At 41.7% G+C, this 25,585-nt stretch overlaps 1 protein-coding gene across 7 annotated transcripts in view; it reads left to right on the forward strand.

The window, feature by feature from the left end:
- Window positions 1-25,585, forward strand: part of srpk2 (SRSF protein kinase 2) — a 366,377-nt gene that overhangs the window by 254,578 nt on the left and 86,214 nt on the right. For all 7 annotated transcript variants that reach the window (XM_072471289.1, XM_072471294.1, XM_072471293.1 and 4 more), the window contains 3 exons: window positions 15,817-15,904; window positions 23,786-23,873; window positions 25,077-25,183. In XM_072471289.1, the coding sequence (XP_072327390.1) occupies window positions 15,817-15,904; window positions 23,786-23,873; window positions 25,077-25,183 (283 nt within the window). The remainder of the gene's footprint in view (window positions 1-15,816; window positions 15,905-23,785; window positions 23,874-25,076; window positions 25,184-25,585) is intronic.

Consider the following 25,585-nt stretch of genomic DNA (forward strand, 5'->3'; position numbering starts at 1 on the left):
CTTTAGAAAGGATGTGCTGGTTTTGCAGAGGGCACGGAGAAGATTTTAAGAGAATGGTTCCAATGGCCAGGAATTTAAGTTATGTGGATAGATTGGAGAAACAATGGTTATTCCCCTTCGAGAAGAGAAGGTTGAGAGGACATTTGAGGCAGAATTCTCCAACCATTCTCACCGGCGGCATATTCCAGACACGCTGACGGGAAACCCCCGCCACAGATTTCCAGGCGACAGGGGTGCTTAGAACAGCAGCCAATGTTGGGCTGCCTCCGCCATTGCAAAACACACCGTGGGGGCATGGAAAATCCCACCCTTAATGTTGAAAATCATGACTGATTCAGACGGATTAGATAGAGAGAAATCATTCCCATTCATACAAGGGTCGGGAACCAGAGGATGCAGATTTTAATTGATTGGCAAAAAAACTAAAGCCGAGTCAGAAAATAACTTTTTTATGGTCCGAGTGGTTAGTGTCTAGTGCTGCCTTGAAGGATGATGTAGGCAGATTCACACGTAGCTTTCAAAAGGGAATTGGATAAATATCTGAAGAAATAAAAGGTGGCAGGGCTACAGGGAAAGTGCGAGCAAGTGGGACAAGCTGAATTGGTTTCGCAGAATTGGCATGGATGCAACAGGCCAAATGGCCTCCTTCTGTACCATAATCGTTCTGTAATTCTGCAACAGCTCATCTGAAAAGTGGCACCTCAGTAAATGCAGCAAAATAATCTATATTTCCACCACCGTGCCTCAATACTTTCATTACTCAATGTCTACGTTTCTCTTCCACACTCTCACCATCCATAATGCAGGCCATTCTTTTATGTGATCAATGTTATAATCAGTGAAAGTTGTTGTTGCTTAATTTTCATTTTGTTGTTTCCAATAGAGTTGTCTATTCCTGTGGTAATCCTTTTAATTTCAGCTTTTTTTTTTGTCTAACTACAGTGTATTCACGCATTACATGTTAAGGTGATATGTTTGAAGTGTTTTAGCTCACGAGGCACAAGACACATCTCTGCTAGAAACTGCTGAATAATTTAACAGCATTGGTAAACACCATGTTTCTATATGAGAGCAGACTATTTATCCTTGATATCTCATGGGTAAATTTAGCAATCTGATAGGAAAATTAATTACAAGACACTCCATGCCTTCTTTCCATTAAGTTTATTTTCTACCTCTTGTAACGGTCATGGCACAATGCACACTGCTTTAGCAATTGAGGGAAGGCTTAGATTTCTATTTAACACATTGGTTGTGTTTAGCCCCAGTTTCGTAAGTGTACCCTTGAACTTAATCAAAGGCTACCAGCAAGCTGAAATTGGAAAACCACACAAAAAATTGTCATCTTCCAGCAATCCAGATTGTTGTCCAGATTTATGGTTAAGGGAATATGAAGTATATTTTGAAGGATAATTTTCAAATCTGCTTTGCCAGTTACTAGGTTCACTGAACAAGTATTGGAAGCAGAGTACTGTAGAACTTAATACATTTTGATGTGTACCAATGTTTGCATCTGCATTGTCTTTTTAAAAAATATATATTTTTTATTCTCATTTTTAACATTTTCTCCCAAATTTACACCCAACAGTAAACAATAATCAGTAACGAATGTAATGTCAATTCCCAGATCAATAACAACGATCCCATCCTCCCACCAAACCCCAGACATTAGCCCGCATGTTAACATTAACAAATGACAAAAAGGAATCAGGAATCACCCATAGTCACCATTAACACATGCTGTCCCTCTCCCCCAACCCTCCCAGGCGCCCCCCCCCTAATGTTCGATGTGATCCAATTCTCGAAAGTGCATAATGAATATTGCCCATGAATTGTAGAATCCCTCCATCCTTCCCCTCAGTTCAAATTTGACCTTTGCAAGCGTCAAAAATTCCAGCAGTATCCACCCGCCATGCCAGGGCACAGGGTGGAGAGGTTGATCTCCACCCTAACAGGATAGGACTTCGGGCGATCAATGAGGCGAAGGCTACAACATCTGCCTCCGCACCCGTTTCCAACCCCGGCTGGTCCGACACCCCGAATATGGCCTCCCGACGGCCCGGGTCCAGTTTCACGTGCACCACTTTAGAGATTACCCTAAAAACCTCCTTCCAGTAATCCTCCAGCTTTGGACAGGACCAAAACATATGAATGTGGTTTGTGGCCCCCCCCCCAGCAACGCTCACACACATCTTCTACCCCCTCAAAGAGCCAGCTCATCCTTGCCCTTGTAAGGTGCGCTCTATACACCACCTTCAGCTGTATCAGCCCCAACCTCGCACATGAGGTGGAGGCGTTCAGCCTGCAGAGCACCTCACACCAGAACCCCTCCTCCATACCCTCTCCCAACTCTTCCTCCCACTTTGCCTTGATCCCTTCTTGTGGCGCCTTCTCCTCCTCCAAAATAGCCCCGTAAACCGCCGATACTACCCCCTTCTCCAGTCCCCCTGTCATCAGCATCTCCTCCAGCAATGTGGAAGCCAGCTCTACTGGGAAGCTCTGACTCTCCTTTCTGGCAAAGTCTTGAACCTGCATGTATCTAAATATTTCCCCCAGTCCATACTTCGCTCCCAGCTCCTTCAATCCCACAAAACGGCCCCCAATAAACAAATCTTTTAGTGTCCTAATTACTTTCTCCTCCCATCTCAAAAATGTCCATGCTATTGTGGTGATCTGCATATCTGTGTACATTAAGCAAGGGGTCAATGTAGATGCAATAAAACTGAGCAATCACTCAAGGGAGCACGGGAGGTATAAAAACATACGAACAGGAAGTCAGCAGGCACTTCACAGGAACGGGAGCTGGTAGCAAGACGCAGACAGGCAGCTCAAATGTAACTTAAAGTTAAGCACTGAAGAGAAAACAAACTCACAATAAAGCATCTACTTCAACTTCAAGACTACGAGTGTTATTAAGACACAAGGAACAACACATGGTACCAGGTGACTTCAGAACGCTTACTATAACACTACACCAGAGGGGCTGGTTTAGCTCACTGGGCTAAATCACTGGCTTTTAAAGCAGACCAAGTAGGCCAGCAGCACGGTTCAATTCCCGTACCAGCCTCCCCGAACAGGCGCCGGAATGTGGCGACCAGGGGCTTTTCACACTAACTTCATTGAAGCCTACTTGTGACAATAAGCGATTTTCATTTCATTTCATTTTCACAAGCTGCAGACACAAAAAGACCAAAATGGCAAGGAGAACTCCTACCGGACATTCGATGTGGGAAGACTTTGCTAATTCCATGATATCTGTTGGAACCCCACTCCTGGTACTATGTGTTGTTCCTTGTGTGGTGATCTGCATATCAGTGTATATTAAGCAAGGGGTCAGTAGATGCAATACAACTGAGCAATCACTAGAGGGAGCACGGGAGGTAGAAAAACAAAAACAACAAGAAGCATAACAAAGACAACAAGAAGCACGACATGTGTTGTTCCTTGTGTCTTAATAACACTCGTAGTCTTGAAGTTGAAGTATTGTGAGTTCGTTTTCTCTTTAGTGCTTAACTTTAAGTTACATTTGAGCTGCCTGTCTGTGTCTTGCTACCAGTTCCTGTGAAGTGTCTGCTGACTTCCTGTTCGTGTTTTTATACCTCCCGTGCTCCCTCTAGTGATTGCTCAGTTGTATTGCATTTACATTGACCCCTTGCTTAATATACACAGATATGCAGATCACCACACCTATTTCCCTGGCTCAAATCTATGGTTCCCCCAAATTGGCATTTCTCTTGACCCTGCCCCCAACCCACATCTACATTATCTTTAATATGTTATATTACAGTTAGGTTTCCACTATTTGAATTAACACTTGTTTGCTAACAGATTGAAGTTAATATACAAGTGTGGACATAAATAATCAAATACTTAATTGATGTGCTCCTGTCTTGCTGAAACCATTTGCAGAATGTTATTTACATCTGGAGTATCTCATTAATATTCTTGTCTTTTTGTTTGATTATGCTCCAATTTCTGGGAAAGGTTTTGCATTTGAATCTTTTTGGGGCTTTGCCTGGTGGTTTTCAATTCTCACAATTAAATAATTTGGAATTGTCCATATTTATTGAAATGGCAAATGTTTGCTGAATGGAGCTGTCTCTATGAAGCAAACAGTTTTTTCTCATCAGTCTATTTTATGCCGTTCTAATATTAAGGATGTAAATTGCAGATTGGTAATATTTCATGGAAACTTTAAAGTAGCCTTATTACTGTAATGTACCTTAAAATACAATTTGGCATTAAAAATGTAATACTTCACATGGTCCTTTTCCACCCTATTCTGTTTCTTTATTTCACTCTACAACTTGCTCAGCTGTGTTCTAAATATTGCAGCATTTTATTTGCTATTTTGTTCAAGTTTAAAACCTTCATTTGTCTGCCTCTGTAACAAGTTGGAAGTGGTTGCCATTTTATTTTTGATGAAAGTATCTTTTAAAGGTTTGTTTTCCATTTATTGAGAAGATTTGTTTTAATTAAAATGAATCCATCAAAGATGTGACCGGTCAGGTTTTCTCAAAAACTGCAACCAAATGTAAAAATGCTCGTCAGAGAAAATTTTAAAAACTTGACTATAGCCACTCTGGATAAACTTCCTCTAAACCAGTAAGCGTGTCTGCATTGCTCAAAGGTTTTTAAAAAGGAAATCATGACCTACATAATGTTTTATACATCTAATATGAAAAATATTTTGTGTGTTTATTTCATGTGTACGTCAGTAAAGAAATAGTTTTCCATTTTATATCTATTCATGTATAATATATTATGTTTGCTATCTGTAAACTTTACTTCCCAATAAAGTTTAATCTCAACACTTATAATGGGAGAACTGTTGAGTAACATGTCAATATTTTATAAAAAATAAATCATATGCCACCACTTGAAGCCACAATGAACCGAACAAAACACTCAAAATACAATTTGAAAGGTATTTTCCCCAACATTTTTGTAAATAACTGAAATTCTGTTGCCCACAGTAAGGTTTTAAATTAAAGTACAAATTACATTTTTCAAAAATAACATGTTAAGTTTATCCATTAAATCGTTCCCAGTGACTTTTAATGCCTGACTTGAAAAGCTTCTGGTACAACAACACCTCAAATCTGTCACAAAAACCCAGGCTTTAATTGATTTTTTTTAACCTCAACAGTTTGAGTAAGCTTCCAGTTACAATAGTGCATTCTGAAAATGTTCAATTTGCTAAATTCCCCAGTATACAATCTGTGGCTCAGCATGAGTTTTTGTCGAAGAGTGATTTCTTCCTTACAGTGAGAAGTTTTGTGTTTTTCCAAAAATAACAATAAATAAAAGCCAGTAAAGCAATTCTTCGAAACAAACTGGAGATTAAATTCTCAAAGCTTCATTTCAGGTAAAGCTGACATTTAACCACTACTTCCCTTCTGTTCAAAGGCAAACAGACTGCATTTATGGTTTCTTTGACAGAAATCTAAACCAAAAGTGTGTTTTACCATTAATATCAGTTGAAAATTAAATTTTACCAAGAAAACTTAGCCTATCTCAGGGGAAATAAAGATGGACAATAAATGAGACTACATCACTCACATCCCAAGAGTAAACTGAAAAGAAACATTTACCCTTTTTTTTGTTCATGTGATGTGGGTGTTGCTAGCTGGGTCAGCATTTATTGCCCACCACTCATTGCCCTTGAGAAGGTGGTGGTGAGCTGCCTTCTCAAACTACTGCAGTTCATGTGGTGTAGGTACACCCATAGTGAAGTTAGGGAGATAGTTCCAGGATTTTGAACCAGTGACAGTGAAGGAATGGTGCTTATGTTCCAAATCAGGATGGTGTGCGGCTGGGAGGGGCACTTGCAGGTGGTGGTGTTCCCATGCATCTGCTGTCCTTGTTCATCGAGGTGGTAGAAGTTGCAGGTTTGGAAGATACTGTCATAGGAACCTTGGTTAGTAGCTGCAATGCATCATGCAGATGGTGCACACTGCTGCCTCTATACATACGTGGTGGAGGGAGTGAATGTTTAAGTGGTGGATGGGATGCCAATCAAACAAGCATCTTTGTCATGAAATGAAATGAAATGAAAAAAAATGAATGGATGATGGCTTCTCATATTTTATTGGAGCTGCGTTAATCCAGGCCCAACCACTGGGCCCCTCTTGTAATTGAAAAGTTTCTCTTTCTTTGGTGTCCCTCACCCTGCTGCAGCATCTCCACCTTTAAAAGTACCATTAACTCCAAGTTAAAAATTATGCTTGTAGTTTAAATTTGCACATCTAAAATACTTGACATTGCATTCCTGTTAAGTTTTCATGTTTCTTGTTGAAATTTAAAGTTTGTGGCTTTATAAGTTAAATTTGTGCTTGCAAAAAGGGCTCTACCTCATTCCTTGCTCTCCTTTGCTGAGTCATTTCATGTCATTCTTCAAGCCCAGCTCTGCTCAAGGCTTTTTCTGACCTGACCGGCAGAAGCCCTGATCTCATTCAAATTTTAACTGATCCACACACAATTTGTGCCGATTGATTAAATGTAAGTTCACAAAATACTTTGTATCTCCTTTCTGCCCTAGCTGAATTGATTGTAATGGCATCAACTAGCCTTGAACCCTATTCCCTCTGATCCTGCTGCTGCTTTATTTATAAATTTATTCCAAATCACTTTAGGGGCAGGAAATTCAAAGGAGAATTTGGCAGGTGACCAAAAGAAAGATTGAAAAAATAGATTGGCAAAGATTATTGAAGAATGAGGTATATTTGGGAAAAATACCAGAAGGTAAATACATGAGTTATAAAAACTCTGCAGATGAGGACAGAACAAGAAGGGCACATAACAATCCAAACTCTAAAATGGAGGCTGTGAACTAAGGTGCTTAGAGCTGGCTGATATTGCATTGATGGGATGGAGCAAGGCCATAAAAGAATTTTGAAATCATTGTATTAGTGGATGGGTGAGCTAGTAGCGGTCAGTTGGGGCAGGTAATTGGTGAGCAGAGTTCAAATTAGGTTAGAATGTAGACAGTGGGGTTCTGAATGAGATGGAATTTGTATAGGGTAGAACTCAAGAGGTTGGTAGGGAGAACATGAAAGAAATCAAGCCTGGAAATGACAAATATGACAGAGGATTTTGGACTGACCATATTTGGAGTTTGAAGCTCTCCTTGTTACTGCTAAAAACTTACTGCAACAAAATTTTGTGCTGGTGGGTTCAGTGTGGTGAGCATGAAGGGAAATAAAATTGGGGACTAGCATGTGAAGTTTTGTTACGAACAAAACAAGGTTTTGGCCTGTTAGTGTTTGATTTGTAGAAATATTGTTTCAGCCACAACGTGATGTGTGTGTTTGTCTGCCAAGGGTTGTGTCACAGAGATAAAGATGATTGTCAGGGACATGCAGAAGAAAGCTGAGCTCATACTTGTGAATTATGTCTCCATCTGACCTTCAGGACCCACGCGGGCCGATCTTCAGGACACACACGGGCCGACCTTCGGCTTGACCGTTCAGGAGAGATTGAGGAAGAACTTCTTCCTCAAAGGGTGGTAGAGGTTTGGAATTCTCTCCCACAAACAGCAGTTTAAGCTAGGTCAGCTGTTAATTTAAAATCTGGTAAGCAAAAATATTGAGGGATTATGGGTCAGGTGTATGGAGTTCGGTCACAGATCGGCCATGACCTCATTGAATGGCGGGACAGGCTCAAGGGGCTGAATGGCCTACTCCTGTTCCTATGATTGAAGTTTGTGAAGACGAGCGTTGAGATGTTGAATGTGTTAGAGTGGAACTTTGAAAGTAACAGTTTTTGAATCGATGATGGCGTGGAGCTGGGTCAACATACACGTAAAAGCTGATTTCATGCTTCTAAATGGCATCATTCGGGGTAATGATTGATTGATATTTATTGTCACATGTACCGAAGTACAGTGAAAAGTATTTTTCTGCAGCCAAAGGAACGTACACAGTACGTACATAGTAGACAAAAGAATAATCGACAGAGTACATTGACAAATGGTACATCAACAAATAGTGATTGGTTAGAGTGCGGAACAAGGGCCAAACAAGAGCAGCAGAGGGCATCGTGAATAGTGTTCTTATAGGGAACAGATCAGTCCAAGGGAGAGTCATTGAGGAGTCTAGTATCTGTGGGGAAGAAGCTGTTCCTATGTCTGTATGTGTGGGTCTTCAGACTTCTGTATCTTCTGCCTGATGGAAGGGTTTGGAAGACGGCAAAGCCCGGGTGTGAGGGGTCTCTGACAATGCTGTCTGCCTTCCTGAGACAGCGGGAGGTGTAGACCGAATTAATGGGAGGGTGGCAAGCTTGTGTGATGTGTTGGGCTGAGTTCACCACACTCTGCAGTGTTCTTGGACCGAGCAGTTCCCATACCAGGCTGTAATGCAGCCGGATAGGATGCTCTCTATGGCACATCTGTAGAAGTTTGTGAAAGTTGATGCAGACATACCAAATTTCTTTAGCTCCCGTAGAACATAGAGATGTTGTTGGGCTTTCTTGACTGTTACGTCAACGTGAGTGGGCCAGGACAGACTGTTGGTGATGGTGACCCCCCAGGAACTTAAAGCTATCGACCATATCCACTTCGGAGCTATTGATGTAGACGGGGATGTGTGTCGTACTACGCTTCCTGAAGTCAATGATCAGTTCCTTGGTCTTTCCAACATTTAGAGAGTGGTTGCTTTCGGTACACCATGTGACCAAGTGTCTATCTCCCTTATGTAGTCTGATTCATCGTTGTTTGTGATACGATGTTTGTGGTGAAGATGAGTGGAGAAAGAATGAAATTTTAAGGTAACTTAGGTGCGAACAGTGGAGAAACCATTGACCATGAAGCAATGGCTGCAAAGTGAATGAAATGAAATGAAAATGAAATGAATGAAAATCGCTTATTGTCGCAAGTAGGCTTCAAATGAAGTTACTGTGAAAAGCCCCTAGTCGCCACATTCCGGCGCCTGTTCGGGAAGGCTGATACGGGAATTGAACCGTGTTGCTGGCCTGCCTTGGTCTGCTTTCAAAGCCAGCGATTTAGCCCTGTGCTAAACAGCCCCTAAACGGTGAAAGGTATGAACAGAACTGTCATGGAAATGGACTGGATGAGAAAGAAGTTGGAACAATCAGCGGTGTTGAAAATCGTGGCGTACTTGGGGGGGAGATGAGGATCGATAGAAGCAAAATGACAATTGCATAGGATGATCGTTGTGATTTCTAGCATTTCAATCTCTGTTTTGTAGTCGAAGGAACTCGAATAAGGATTAGTGGAAGAAATGGAATTATCGTTGCAATTGGTGAAGAAGATAGTTGATTGTATCTTCAGTTAATTTGTGTTGCATGACACCTTGGCATGCTGGGGGCGTCCTTTTTGCAATCCAGATTTTGTTACCACAGTTCTCAGCAGACTTCTAAAATTGCTCTACTGTGAACTATTAATAAGATCAACCGTGTGCCTGTAAGCAGTCTGTTTTTGTAGACAAAGTTAACAACTTGATGTAGAAATTGTATTTATTAAAACATTAAGTGTTTAATTCATCAGGCAATGAAATCTTTCAAAGTAAGCTTATTGAAATTTTATATGTCCCCAAAAATATAAATGAGCAACCAGAAACTTGAAAATGCTTTATTGAAAAGCAAAAAAATGGTTTCAATAAATAAGATGTTAGAATGTATGCTAGGTGGCTTTGAATGTTGTAGCATTGTACATTGCTATAGACTAGTAGGAAAAGTCTTCTAATTACCTTCATGGTGAGTGCTTGGTGGCACGTGGTCCATTTGGGAAATCACAATCCCAGAAGAATGAAGAAAAGGAAAATAAAAATCAACCTATATCCTGTTCTATGCAAAGCCCTACTTACCCATCACCCCTTATTGACATTGGATCCCAGTTCTCCAAGATGTAAAATTTGAAATTCTCTTCCTCATGTTCAAGTCATTTCATGACCTTGAACCTTCCTAATCTGTAACCGTCTCCAACTTTACAACACTTCAAGAGCTCCGTGGTTTTATCACCAGACCATTGACAGCTGTACTTTCAGGTGTTTAAGCTCTAAATTTGGGAATTTTCTCGTCAAACCTCTCCACCTTTCCATCTTTCGCTCTTCCTTTAACACTCTCCTTAAAGCTTGTGATTGAACTTTCAGTCACCCATTCTAATGTTTGTTTAGCTATTGGTCACTTTTTAGGACTCTTCCGTGAAGTGCCTTGGGATTAGGGCAGTACGGTAGCACAATGGTTAGCACTGTTGGTTCATAGTGCCAGGGACCCGGGTTCGATTCCCGGCTTGAGTCACTGTCTGTGCGGAGTCTGCACATTCTCCCCTTGCCTGGGTGGGTTTCCTCCGGGCGCTCCAGTTTCCTCCCACAAGTCCCGAAAGACGTGCTTGATACGTGAATTGGACATTTTGAATTCTACCTCGGTGTACCCGAACAGGCGCCGGAGTGTGGCGACTAGGAGATTTTCACAGTAACTTCATTGCCGTGTTAATGTAAGCCCACGTGTGACACTAATAAAGATTGCTATAATAATTATTATTATGTTTTTCCATGTGAATGGCCTTAAATCAGGCTTATTCAACCTTTTCGCTCAGGAGGCCACATTTGCATATTTGTCTCACCCAAGGGGCCGATAAGCAAATTTCAGAAAGATGAGGTATGGCACAACAGTAAACTGAATTTTTTTTAATGTTGGGGTGTTAAGGAAAGAAACAGTTGCTAACAAATGTAAAGAAATGTCATAACAATTAATCATTGAGTTGAAAAAAGAGTAAACAATTAAAATGACCAGCATATTGGAGGGTCAGTGTATGTGGGTGTGTGTATGGGTTGGTGTGTAGTGGTGAGAATGAATGAGAAACATGAGACTGGATGTAAGGCATTCACTCACTCTCACCCCTCACTCGGTCACACTCTCTTGCTCGCTCTCACTCACTCACATTCATACACTCACATACACATACTTCAGTAAAGCCTTTGACAAGGTGCCTCATGGCAGACTGGTACAAAAGGTAAAGTCATACGGAATCAGAGGTAAGATGGCAAGTTGGCTATTGAACTGGCTCAGTCACAGAAAGCAAACGGTAGCAGTAGAAGAGTGTTTTTCAGAATGGAAGGTTGTGACTAGGGATCAGTGCTGGGGTTTGTAGTATACATAAATGATTTGGAGGAAAATATAGCTGGTCTGAATAGTAAGTTTTCGGATGACACTAAGGTTGGTGGAGTGGCAGATAGTGTTGAGGATTGTCAGAGGATACAGCAGGACATAGATAGGTTGGAGACTTGGGCAGAGAAATGGCAAATGGAGTTTAATCCGGACAAATGTGAGATTATGCATTTTGGTAGGTCTAACATAGAGGGGAAATAAACAGTAAATGGCAAAACTCTTAGGAATATAGAAAGTCAGAGAGATCTGGGCATACAGGTCGACAGATCTTTGAAAGTAGCAATACAAGTGGACAAAGTAGTCAAGAAATCATATGGAATGCTGGCCTTCATTGGATGGGGCATCGAGTACAAAAACTGGCAAGTCATGCTTCAGTTGTATAGAACCTTGGTACGGCCACACTTGGAATATTGCACACAATTCTGGTCGCCACACTACCAGAACGATGTTGAGGCTTTGGAGAGGGTGCAGAGGAGGTTTATTCGGCTGTTGCCTGGTCTGGAGGGTGTTAGCTATGAGTAGAGGTTGAATAGATTCAGACTCTTTTGATTAGAACGACGCAGGTTGAGGGTTGACCTGATAGAGGTCTACAAGATTATATGGGGCATGGATAGAGTGGATGGGCAGGCACTCTTTCCCAGGGTGGAGGGGTCAGTCACTATTGGGCATAGGTTTAAGGTCTGTGGGGCAAAGTTTAGAGGCGATGTGCGAGACAGTTTTTTTACACAGAGGGTGGTGAGTGTCTGGAACTGCAGCCCTGCCGCATCTGGCCCTCCCTGCCCTCCTGCCATGCCTGTCCCGTGTGCTCCAGCCCCAATGTAATTTGGCTCCTAGGGCTCCAGTCTCGACATATCTGGGTGTCTCTCGTACACTATCCATCAGCATGCTGTTCGTTCTTCCATCAATCAGAGACTGTTCTCTCCCTCATTTGCTGCTGATACGCTCACTAGTCAGCTTATCAACAGCAAATACAGTAGAGAAGCAGCCTCTGGTTGAAGTAGCAACTCCAAGCAGAATCTTCCATTGAAATTCAACTGTTTGACAGGAATTTTGAAAACTGTCTCCGGGGCATTATAGCAGTACTTCTTGGCCTCAACTGGACCATGGGAGGTAGCTTGGACGTGCCTTCCTTAATGTCAAATTTTGAGATGGACTGTAGGTTCTCAAATATTTATCTATTCATACATGTAATAATGTGATAACATTTTGTGTCTGCTGCCTAGACCAATAAAGCTGCTGGAGTAATGCATAGTAGCCACTTCTAAATTCTGCCCTGTATTGGTTCTTCGTCATTAATAGAGAACTTATTTAAAAATGCACAAAAGCATCCTCTCTCTTTTGCTTTTCATAGGATGACTAGAGCCTCCATATTTCCAATCAATAAGTTACAAAGAGTGGGTGACTCTGCTGCTGATATTTACAAATATCTGTTCAGTTTTTAATTTTTGGCATTTGCATTTTGGTGCAACCATTAATTTGAAGATTTGATCACCAGTGTCCAAATTTGTTTCAGGATATAGAGGGGTTTATTGTGAATATTATGATACTGTAAGTTAAATTTCAATGTTCTTACCAAGGTTATTGTACATGACTATACTACGGCATTCAGTTTAATAGAATTCTCTGCTTTATTTTCAATTATACATTTTCAAAAGCATTAATAACAATTGAGACAAAGCTTTTGTTTTTACGTAACCAGATGTTTCTTTTTCAAAAACAATATTACTGTAAATGCACAGCAGGTCCTCGGAAGAGGAAGATAGCAAAATAATGGGCGACAAATAAACATTTTAATAGAATCAAAAAGTAAAAAAACTGGAGGGAGAACATTGTCTTCTTCTTAGCAGTCTCTCAGGATTAAAGGTGACTTGCTTCGGCTCTGGTTCGATGGATTCTGTGATGGTTGATAAGTCCAGTGCGTGATCTGCAGACTCTATCGCCTGTGGGGCAGTTGGTTCTTGAAGGGTTGTGTAGATGGGTTGTTTTGGGGGTTTGTGCATTCCCTCTGATGCCTCGACTTCGCATTTGCACGTTCCTGAAGAAATCTCTCATGTATTATGTGCCTCCAGAATGATCCTTCTCTATTTTGGTTAGTCACAAGCCAGCGTCTCCCATAACTCGACGGATATGCTTGACCTCTTCAGGGATGCTTGGAGGACATTCATAAAGCGGTTCTGCTGTCCTCCTTGGAGTCTCCTGCCACAGCCGAGTTCGAAGGAGTGCAGTTGTTTCAGGACTTGGGTGTCATACATACGAATGTCGTGCCCAGTGGAGCTGGTTTTGAGTGATTAGGGTCTTGATGCAGGGAAAGTTGGCTTTGGAGAGGATGTTACTATCAGATTGTCTTTCTTGCCACTGGATTTGGAGGATCTTGTGATGGTACCATGGGTGGTACTTCTATAGTCCTTAAGGCGATTGCCGTAGGTTGTCTAAGTCACAAGAACACCAGCAAGAGATCCAGCAATCACAAAGGGAGAAGATATTACGTGCAGTATATTTCATTTTCCAATATTTTAGTTTTAATTCCAGAACTCCATTTAAAGATTTTCTGTCTCAATTTTTTTTAGTCTACCATTTTCACTCCTTTTACCAACATGCTAAGCTCATTAACCAGAAATGTTAACTTTTTTTCTCCACAGATGTTACCAGACTTGTGCATATTTCCAGCATTTTCTGTTTTTCTATTAACATCTCACTAACAAGATATTTGCACATTTATTTCTGCATCTTTTAACATAGAACATAGAAAAATACAGCACAGAACAGGCCCTTCGGCCCACGATGTTGTGCCGAACCTTTGTCCTAGATTAATCATAGATTATCATAGAATTTACAGTGCACAAGGAGGCCATTCGGCCCATTGAGTCTGCACCGGCTCTTGGAAAGAGCACCCTACCCAAGGTCAACACCTCCACCCTATCCCCATAACCCAGTAACCCCACCCAACTCTAAGGGCAATTTTGGACACTAAAGGCAATTTATCATGGCCAATCCACCTAACCTGCACATCTTTGGACTGTGGGAGGAAACCGGAGCACCCGGAGGAAACTCACGCACACATGGGGAGGATGTGCAGACTCTGCACAGACAGTGACCCAAGCCGGAATCGAACCTGGGACCCTGGAGCTGTGAAGCAATTGTGCTATCCACAATGCTACCGTGCTGCCCTTAAGAACAAATTAATCTACACTATATCATTCTACCGTAATCCATGTACCTATCCAATAGCTGCTTGAAGGTCCCTAATGTTTCCGACTCAACTACTTCCACAGGCAGTGCATTCCATGCCCCCACTACTCTCTGGGTAAAGAACCTACCTCTGACTTCCCCCCTATATCTTCCACCATTCACCTTAAATTTATGTCCCCTTGTAATGGTTTGTTCCACCCGGGGAAAAAGTCTCTGACTGCCTACTCTATCTACTCCCCTGATCATCTTATAAACCTCTATCAAGTCGCCCCTCATCCTTCTCCGCTCTAATGAGAAAAGGCCTAGCACCCTCAACCTTTCCTCGTAAGACCTACTCTCCATTCCAGGCAACATCCTGGTAAATCTTCTTTGCACCTTTTCCAAAGCTTCCACACCCTTCCTAAAATGAGGCGACCTGAACTGTACACAGTACTCCAAATGTGGCCTTACCAAAGTTTTGTACAGCTGCATCATCACCTCACGGCTCTTAAATTCAATCCCTCTATTAATGAAGGCCTTCTTCACAGCTCTATCCACTTGAGTGGCAACTTTCAAAGATGTATGAACATAGACCCCAAGATCTCTCTGCTCCTCCACATTGTCAAGAACCCTACCGTTAACCCTGTATTCCGCATTCATATTTGTCCTTCCAAAATGGACAACCTCACACTTTCAGGGTTAAACTCCATCTGCCACTTCTCAGCCCAGCTCTGCATCCTATCTATGTCTCTTTGCAGCCGGCAACAGCCCTCCTCACTATCCACAACTCCACCAATCTTCATATCGTCTGCAAATTTACTAACCCACCCTTCAACTCCCTCATCCAAGTCATTAATGAAAATCACAAACAGCAGAGGACCCAGAACTGATCCCTGCGGTACGCCACTGGTAACTGGGATCCAGGCTGAATATTTGCCATCCACCACCACTGTCTGACTTCTATCGGTTAGCCAGTTTGTTATCCAACTGGCCAAATTTCCCACTATCCCATGCCGCCTTACTTTCTGCATAAGCCTACCATGGGGAACCTTATCAAATGCCTTACTAAAATCCATGTACACTACATCCACTGCTTTACCTTCATCCACATGCTTGGCCACCTCCTCAAAGAATTCAATAAGACTTGTAAGGCAATGTCTATTACTTGTCTGAAAGAACTCCTTGCATCTTTTAACAATCTCCTGGTTTTGTTTCAAACAGGTTGCAGTTCATTCACCCATTTATTTCCTCTTTTTAATCTGTTTTGCCTGTACTTTGAGTCTCCTTCCTCCTTTTCTCTTTTTGCTAATTTAATTAAAATGCTGTTCCTATTGTATTTTTCAGTTCTGTAGAAAAAGGTCGGAAACACTGACCTGTCTTTCTCTTCACAGATGCTGACTGACCTGGTGTATGTCCAGTATTTTCTGTTTTTGGTTCACACTTCCAATGAATACGGTTTTTATGTATTCTGCTTGAATGTTCCCCTTTTTAAATCTGTTTATTCATTCTTTTTTTTTAAAGAGGGAAAAGGTTTGTTGCCATGAAAGTGGTAAAGAGCGCTCAACACTACACCGAAACAGCACTGGATGAAATTAAGTTATTGAAGTGTGTAAGTATAATGTCATTAGTAACACTGAAACAAATTATCATTTGTATTTGACCAAAATTATTTATTATATTATGACCTGGAATATTCATAACTTGAAATATTAAGGGTTTTCTTGGGTTGCCCACTCTCATTGCACATATTCCTGGAAGTTTCATCACATGACTTCCTGCCTCCAACAGCCCTGTCACTCTCACACCCGGTATTTGTCATCCAGGGCATCTATCTTCACAGACCCCACTTTCCCTCGCCCATCGGAAGGGAAACAGATTCTTCATTACCCGATTCAGTGATTCTTGATCGTCAAACAGCCTTTTCTCCCCATCTTCAATAATTTTATAACTAATAAACAATGTTGTTCAAGGAAACAATTCTTTGAATTTTCCTATGACTTTTCTCTCTGGCTGCTTGCAGCACTGAAGATTCATCTTAATTCCCAAGAACTGTAGGGAAATTCTGGAAGATTGGCAATCCTAGGGGTTTCCCCATATTCATTGTGATTTTGAATTGGCCTGGTGGTTGGTGAAGTCTTTAACTTGGAGAAGTTGCAATTTATTTATTAAAAAAGCAAATCTCCTGCAATATGGTACTCTGTAGTCTGGATTGTAGTTTCTGTTGTTCTCCACAGTTTTACTGAAGTACAAAGGCAATAGCAAAAATAACAGACTGACAAGGTAAAAATATTTCACACCTTAATACTGAAATGTATCACAGATATATTATTTGTAATACTATTTACTTAGGTTTTACAAAACTCATGTGGGCAGGAATATTTCTGTTTCAGACTTATTCTTCTTATTTCCCAGACTTTTATCATAGAATTTATCATAGAATTTACAGTGCAGAAGGAGGCCATTTGGCCCATCGAGTCTGCACCGTCTCTTGGAAAGAGCACCCTACCCAAGGTCAACACCTTGTAGCCATGTAAAATGGCTGCGTTCCGATTAATCTGGCCAAAACCCAGTTTAAAACGGCTAACCCGAAAGACTGCTGAGAAAAGCAGCCAAGAAGACACAAGCAGGCAGCTGCAGACAGTTTTGCATATTCGGCTCTGGGAAGGTAGTCCAGATCGATACTCAGGGCTATCAACAGCCCATCAACCCAGGTATCCGCAGTTGCATTCAGGACTGTTTGCAGCTAATCTATTCAGACATCCACAGTTAAATCGGCTATCCCCGGGAACAATTGCAACATATTAGCAATTGAATACCGGGCCAGACCTGTTGGCGCCTGCAGTGGCCAAAACAAAGACAGGTGAGCGACCAACCCCCGATCGAGGAATCGCCTCACCATTGGACACATCGACCCCAGAGATTGGGGACAGAATCCAATCACTTGGGACTCAGGGTCAAGGGCCGCCCCGTGAGGCGGGAAGCCCCTGGGCCCTATAAAAGTGAAGGTCCAAGTTCAGATCTCTCATCTCTCTCTCTCATCTTTGCCTGCTCGAGACCTTCACAAGACCAGCCACCGACAACTGTAAGTTTGAATCCAACGTTCGCTATCCGGTAGAGACACCTAACCACTGACCTGTAGCAGCCTTTTGAATCCCGCGGGCCAGATTTGATTGGACAAGCCATTCGTTTCCCTGACCTGGCGGGCTCTTCCTAAGTTAAGTATTGGCCAGTAGTGATAGGTTTATTATATAGAAAGTAGTATTAGGGTATTAATATTGCTTGTTGTATATAATAAATGACCGTTGTTTTAATCCTTACTAAGCGGTGTGCTGTGTTATTAATCATGAAGGAGGCCATTTGGCCCATCGAGTCTGCACCGTCTCTTGGAAAGAGCACCCTACCCAAGGTCAACACCTCCACCCTATCCCCGTAACCCAGTAACCCCACCCACCACTAAGGGCAATTTTGGACATCAAGGGCAATTTATCATGGCCAATCCACCTAACCTGCACATCTTTGGACTGTGGGAGGAAACCGGAGCACCCGGAGGAAACCCACGCACACACGGGGAGGATGTGCAGACTCCGCACAGACAGTGACCCAAGCTGGAATCGAACCTGGGACCCTGGAGCTGTGAAGCAATTGTGCTATCCACAATGCTACCGGGCTGCCCTTGCTTTGTCAATTCTTGCATGTGCCTCATCATCAATATCGAAAGCTCAAGAGAGTGTACTTCCAAGATAAATTAAGTTATCCAATTCTGTAGGCGGGTTCTGGTCATGGACTAAAGCCTTGAGCTCAAGATAGAGCTGACTTGGAGCAGGGTGGTACATCAGCATGAAGAAAACTGAAATAAAGGCCAAAGCTTTACATGCATTGGAGGAGAAGTCAGTGCCATGTTGCATGTCCAGCTCTGAACCAGCAGCTAGTACACAGTCATTAGTAAACAGAAAATTGTGAAGTATATTCTTGGACACCTTGGTCTTTGCCTGGAGGTGTCTGAGATTGAGCAGTCTCCTGTCTCTGCAATATCTGATATCAATGCCAGGATCACCATCGTAGAAGGCATCGGAAAGAGTGGCGAGGAATTGACTATGTATCAGTGTCATGATAAGAAGCATGAGATGTTTTAATCCCCCAGGAACAGGATTAAAGCTTCCATTCTATATTTCTGTGTCACACATGTAATATTTGACCATAGCTAAGAATCTTCAGCACCTGAAGAGAAGACGAGTGTCAAGGAAGGAAAGTTCTTGCAGATGTTAATCCATTTTATGAGCAAGTTTAGTAATTAAAAAAATGTACCTTCATCTTTTTGGAATTTAATATTAAATCTGCTTCCTGTACCCTTTTGGGTAGTATGTTATAGATCAGAACAACACCCCACATAAAGCAAATTCTCCCCTTCGCATCTCTGGTACTTTTGCCAATTACCCTAAATCTATGCTTGCTAGTTAGCAGCATTTCTGCCACTGGAGACAGCTTCGCTAGCGAATCAGGCAGATAAAATTTAGATAGAAACAAATTACCATGGATGCTTGAAATCTGAAATAAGAATGAAGTGCTGGACATACTCAGCAGCTCTGGCAGCATCTATAGAGAGAGAAACAGGGTTAATGTTTCAAGTTGACTATGCCTCTTCTTCAGAACTGATGGTAAGTAGAAATATGTCCGGTTTTATGCCATTGAAAAGGGAAAGAACAAAAGTGAAGGTCTAGTATAGGATAGAGTAGGGGAGAGATTAAATATCAAAGAGGTCAGAGAACAAAAGGCAATGGAAGTAGTGATCGTGATTGTAGCCAAGAAACAAAGCACTTGACCAGAGAGAGCACGAATGGCAGAATAATGACCAGCTTTGTCCGGAAACATGAAGAACACGATTCAGATCAGTATGTAGGAGTTAATGGTATGAAATCTGTGAACTGTTGTGCCCAGAAGGCTGCAAAGTGCCTAATTGGCACATGAGGTGCTGTTCTGAAAACTTGCTTTGAGCTTCACTGGAACACTTCAACAGGTAAGGATTAAATTTAGGTTTTTTTGCTCTAAATATTTGTAGTATTTTGGAATAAAATCAGAAAACATTGGATAAATTCAACTGGTCTGGCAGCATCTGGGAAGAGAAACAGTTAATGCTTCAAGTCTGTATTACTCTTCCACAGAACTGAAGGGGGATAGAAATGTAATGAATTATATAGACTATAGACTTCCTACAGTGCAGAAGGAGGCCATTTGGCCCATTGGGTCTGCCTGACCCTCTGAAAGAACACTCTATCCAGGCCGACTCACCCGCCCTGTCCCTGTAAAGCCATAACCCACCGGACCTGCACATCCCTGGACACGTAGGGGCAATTTAACATGGCCAATCCACCTAATGTGCACATCTTTGCACTGTGGGAGGAAAACGGAGCACTTGGAGGAAACCCACGCAACATGGGGAGAAAGTGCAAACTCCACACTGACAGTCGCTCAAGGCCAGAATTGAACCCAGGTCCATGGCGCTGTAAGGCAACAGCGCTAACCATTGTGCCACTGTGCCATTGGAGAGGGGGTGGGGCAGAACTCCATTTCTCTCTCCACAGATGCTGCCAGATCTGCAGAATTTTCTGTTTTTATTTCAGATTTCCAGCTTGCCTTATTTTTCCTACTGCTGAAAGAATCTATCTCTGGCTAGGAACTGAAGCACTGATAGTGTCTTGACAAAGATGCATTTAAAATCATAAGATCCCCAGGCAACAAAATCTGAAGACTCCTTCGATCTTTGAGAGAACTTGTAGCTTCAGGTCTCAAGTAGTTACAGGTACTGGGCCCCATATCTGGGAAGTCCAGGATCCAGCAATATATTTAATTGAAACTTAAAGCTTGGCTGATTTCTCTGCCCACGGAAGGGATGAAGAGTGGACCAGGCTGGTTTCCATGCTGTTAATCCTGAAATGAAATAAGTAAGGGTGGACGCAAAGAGCAGGGGATGAGCAGTATGACCTGGATGTGGCAGACAAAAATACCTGATGGCGATTGTAGTTTCCAGGACGGAACCCGGTTTTTAAGTCCTTGGAGTTTGGGATGCCAGATAAGAATTCAGTACCTGTACTTCAAAGTCAAGCTATATTTTTAACCAGAAGTTAAATTTCAGAGAAGGGAGGACCAATAGAAGTAAGATGTTAAAGAACTGGTAGGGAAGAAGCACTGGAAGAAAAGTTCCTAAGTAGATGACCAGGTCAGGAGAGTCTGATTCCTAAAAGTGAGGCACTCAAAAGTCAAGCAGAGAATAAGTGCAAAATGCTGGTGTGATGAGGTATGAGGTTCTGCAAGAGATGAGCTGCCTGAGACAAAATGGGACAGAGCCATCTACAACAAGGCCAAATGGCAGTTCTTCTGGGTGCAGGATCAATCAGGCGGAAGACCGGAGCATGGAGCCCAGCTGGAAATTTAAACTACAGTTGAGTAGTGCCAGACAGAAACAATGCAAAGGGCAGTTATAACAGAATGAATTACGGCTTTAATTTGAAGGTAACTGAAAAGGTTTTTGAAGCACCATGTGAGTATAAATGAGTGGGAAAGTGCAAGTTGTCAAGCAAGCAGGAAAAGCATTTATTGAGACAGCAAGTGAATTTGGATGACTTGTTCCACTGTACCAACTCGTACATATCAGGAAAAATAGATTTTGCCATAATAGCATGTTGATAGATTGTTTTCTATTTCTAAATATTATGATGGGGTTTATCCATTACATACTGTTATGAACCAGGGTTTAAAAACTCCAAAGTGTATTATGGAATTCATCTGACCTATAATTTTTGTTGAATTTGGCTAGGATGAGCACAAGAGCATTCACTTGAGGTGTGATGCAGCCTCCCTAGATACTTTAATCAAAACGAGCTTTATTCTAAGAACTTAGTTAACATATATATAAACAAACACCAAGAATTTTTATCAATTACAAACATAAACACACCCCACAGCTACAGTAATCTATGTATAACACTTAATGAATTCCCCCTTAACTGTTCCAATTCAAAAACAAAATCCCACAAACCAAAACCCCCTTTTCAAGGGCGTGGCCCAGAACTCTGCATTCTCTCTTGAATGAGACTGGTTTCCCTGAGATTCTAATCCCGTCTCACCAGCAGATTTAACTCCTCCCGGAAAGCAAGCTATATCTTTGAAGTTGCCAGAGCAGGTAGTTATAATCAATATTTCTTTTTCAGGAACATCTCTTTAAAATGAAAATAGAGAGATAGGCCAAAACACTTATTTTCTCTGCCTGTAGTCCACAGCAGTCAAATCAAAAAACGAAAGTAAAACAAACCTCTCAGCCATAGCCCAGCTCCATCCACACAATGACATCACTGAAGCCATGTGATAAGAGTAAAACCATTCTTAAAGGGACACTTACATGACAATACATTGCTGTAATAAGAGTGTTGCAAAATCTTAGTAACTGAAAATAGGGAAAATATTGCACAGGAAGTATGTTCTTCATGCAAGACTGAATGAATTTGAAAATTCTGATATCTGTGCTGTTGGAACTTTATTGAAGCTAATAAATATAAACTGGTAAAAATTATGGGAAATCACTAAATGTGACATTGAAGAGGGTCTAATTATTTTCAAATTGCATTCTGACTGATGGCAAAGTATGAAAGGACTCAAACAAGTACATTATAAACCAAATCTCACGTTATTAACCATGACATTGTACTACATTTGATTCAAATGTACTTAAAAGCTACAATGGGCAAAATTTAGTGTTTGTGATGGGGGTCGCACCACCACTTGCAGAATCAGTTGGAACTGCCACATTGCTTCTCCCCAGGAGGCCCAGCACTATTACCAGGTAATTAGGCACTTAGCTGAACATCTTTGGGCCTCCTGTTTGATTGCCCCAGTAGGGTGGAAATCCCATCCCGGGAACTGTTAGCCATCAGAGGCTGGAGGCTCTCCAGTACCGGTTGTGCCCAAGTACCAACACTGCCACCGAGTGCAATGGCCATTCCTGGTAAAACACTGGACACTTCACCACAGATTGATGCTCAATCCTTGGAGAGAGTTAAGTGGAGCTCAATGAGAATTTCAGGGATGAGGCTTCAGGAGAGAGCAGGGGGGTCGAAAGCAAGAGCAGGGGTTTGGCTTTCAGATGGTACCCTCTTTTCTGATACTGAGCTCTCTAACCAGACACCGATTGCCTGTGAATGCATCCCTGCACCTCAGTAGGCTGCAGCGTGACTTTCTGGAGGCATGGGAGACCAGTGAACATATTGCTTAATTGCTGAGCCACCATGAGGTCCCAGTGGACTCAGTGATTAGCCAGTGGATTTAAATGGCTCTTTACAGAACCAACTTCATTTCCACTACTGGAGTACGACTTCCCAAGCTGGCCTCTTCCCACCATGCACTGAATTAGGACAGTTTTCCTGCCAGTCTGACAAGCAGTTCCCATGCAATATTCCGGGCCAACTTGCCATCTTGCTCACTGTGACAGGCTCCAGTAAATTTTGGCCAGTGTTTCTTATCTGAATTATCTTCATTCAAATTTCATAAGTTAAGAATTTAATAATGGAACAAATAGTTTTTCCGTTAGAAAAGTAGATATTTCTGCAATTTTCCAATTGAAAATACAACATTAACTTGCATACGGTAGGTTTGTGGTTTAGAATGCATTCAAGAGTCAACAATAGGTCTCCTTATCTGATTAACAATGTTCTTGCTATAGAGAGAGTGCAACAAAGATTTTCCATGCTGATTCCTGGGTGGCTGGACTGATGTATGAGGAGAGATTGAGTCAGTTAGGATTAAATTCGCTGGAGTTTAGAAGAATGGAGGGGTGGCGGATGTTATTTCACAGAGATCGTTAAAATTCTAACAGGACTAGATGGGGTTAATGCAGGAAGGATATTCCTGATGGTGGGGAGTCCAGAACCAAGGTTTGGTGGCCTGATATATTGATGCTGGAGGCTTCCAGTGTAATCCAAACGGGATTTATTATGGAAGACAAAAGGCAAGTACAATTTAGACACCGAGCAACTAAATACATAAACTCCGGGTTTCGCTCTGTCTGGCTCCCTGGCCCTGAGCTGTTGCATGATTGGCCTAGGGCTCATCACACGGGTGGTTGAACACGCCCCCTTAAAGAGGCCATGCTACCACACATGTCTCACAGTAGAAGGATATGGGGTAAATCATTTAGGACTGAGATGAGGAGAAATCTCTTCACCCAGAGAGTGGTGAACCTTTGGAATTCCCTACCACAGACAGCAGTTGAAGCTAAAACATTTTATGATTTCAATGAGTAGATAGATTTAGCACTTGGGACTAGAGGGGTCAAAGGATATGGGGTGCAAGCGGGAACAGGTTTCTGAGTTGGATGAAGAGCCATGATGAATTGTGGAGAAAACTCGAAGGGCTGAATGGCCTACTCCTGCTCTTATTTTCTTTGTTTCTATAAATCCAACAAGTGGCCACTTTTCATTAATTTTGAATTTTACTTTCTAAGGTTCGAGAAAGCGATCCCTGTGATCCGAATAAGGACATGGTTGTACAACTGATCGATGATTTCAAACTTTCAGGCATGAATGGCATACGTATCCTTCAGTTGACTTATTTTAATGGTGCAGCATGTATTGCATTCCTTTGTTTGACTTTCAGAAATATTTTAAATTAAGCTTCTAATTTCTCTTACTCCACTGCTCTGTTATTGTTTTTGAAAAATATTTTATTGAGGCATTTATGTTATACATTTTAACACAATGGACAATCACACACCCCAGAACCAGCCAACAAAAATTCCCCACCAACCCCCGCTGTTCTGTTATAACGTAGTTTTTAAGGTTGCATTGCAAATGTTAGAACATCAGTAGCAAATTGAGAACTTTGCCTCCAAATACTGTCTTTCTCCTAAGCGTTGGCTGCATTTTTTGGGGGGTAGGGGGCGCTGTCAGTGCAAAATTTAAAAGTTTTGGTTAAGTCTTCCATTCAAGCTAACTTTGGTGTTTCACAGTTTCAAAAAAATATTATTGGAAAGATTATCTTTGGGTTTATTCAGCAGGGCCTCCTGGCATGAGGGTCAATTTCCACTCCCCTGGTTGCTGATGTCCCAGGGATCAATGTATAGTCAGTCATTCTGACTCTTGCCTTAGTTCCTATAACTAGAAATCCTGCCTGCCCCCCATTTGTCAGGAAACCTGGAAACAGGATGCTAATGTCATGGTTGAGTTAAAAAGCCATGGCAAAGCCTGCAACACACTCAGATGGGCTCTTGACCCACTATCGACCTCTTCATTTCTACGGGCAGAACTTTATCCCATTGTCATGTAAGTAACATTGTGCCATGTATCTTTTAAAATTTGATTCATGGGCTGTGGGTGTTGCTGGTTAAGCCAGCATTTATTGACCATCCCAAATTGTGCTTGAGAAGGTAGTGGTGAGCTGCCTCGGGGAATCACTGCAGTCCATGTGCTGTAGGTACACCCACAGTGCAGTTTGGGAGGGCGTTCCAGGATTCTGCTCCAGCGGCAGTGAAGGAACAGCGATATGTTTGCAAGTCAGGATAGTGTGTGGCTTGGAGGGGATCTTTTGAGTGGTGGTGTTCCCATGCGTCTGCTGCCCTTGTCCTACTAGATGGTAGCGGTTATCGGTTTGGAAGGTGCTATCTGAGGAGTGTGGACAGGAATAATGAGAAATATGCAACATCATTGGCAACTGTGAAATCTTTATTTTAATTATAAAGCAACTGGACATGTGAAAAATTGATCTTCAAAGTGATTTTTCCCTTGACAATGTTAAAGATGTCTGCATGGTCTTTGAAGTGCTGGGTCACCACCTTTTGAAATGGATCATCAAATCAAATTACCAGGGACTTCCTATTCTTTGTGTGAAAAGCATTATTCAACAGGCAAGTAAACTAAAAGTGAACTGGATATTGAACAGAAAGCTGTTATGTGTTTTAAATGCTGTATATCTTCAAGTATCTTACGGAATAACAGCTTTCACAGATTCAATAGGCCTAAAATTTATATTGAACATTTTTTGTCATTAAAATTTAATTGTGTGTGGAAAATAAAAAGGAAAGTCAATTGTGTGAGCATTTGCTCATAATGTTAAGTATCGAAACATATAAATATTTAAATCTTTGTTGGTAGTGAGCTATACAAGGATATCTTAATTATTTCTGTTTCCTACTTTCCTTACAGCTCAGGATTTGTCATAATCCTGCAAGGCACATTATTTTGAACTTTTGCTAATGTAGCATGCATAATTTTCAGAGATCCAACTATTTATTTTGCACACAAATAAC

Source organism: Scyliorhinus torazame, chromosome 13, assembly GCF_047496885.1.
Source record: "Scyliorhinus torazame isolate Kashiwa2021f chromosome 13, sScyTor2.1, whole genome shotgun sequence".
NCBI classification, from domain to species: domain Eukaryota; kingdom Metazoa; phylum Chordata; class Chondrichthyes; order Carcharhiniformes; family Scyliorhinidae; genus Scyliorhinus; species Scyliorhinus torazame.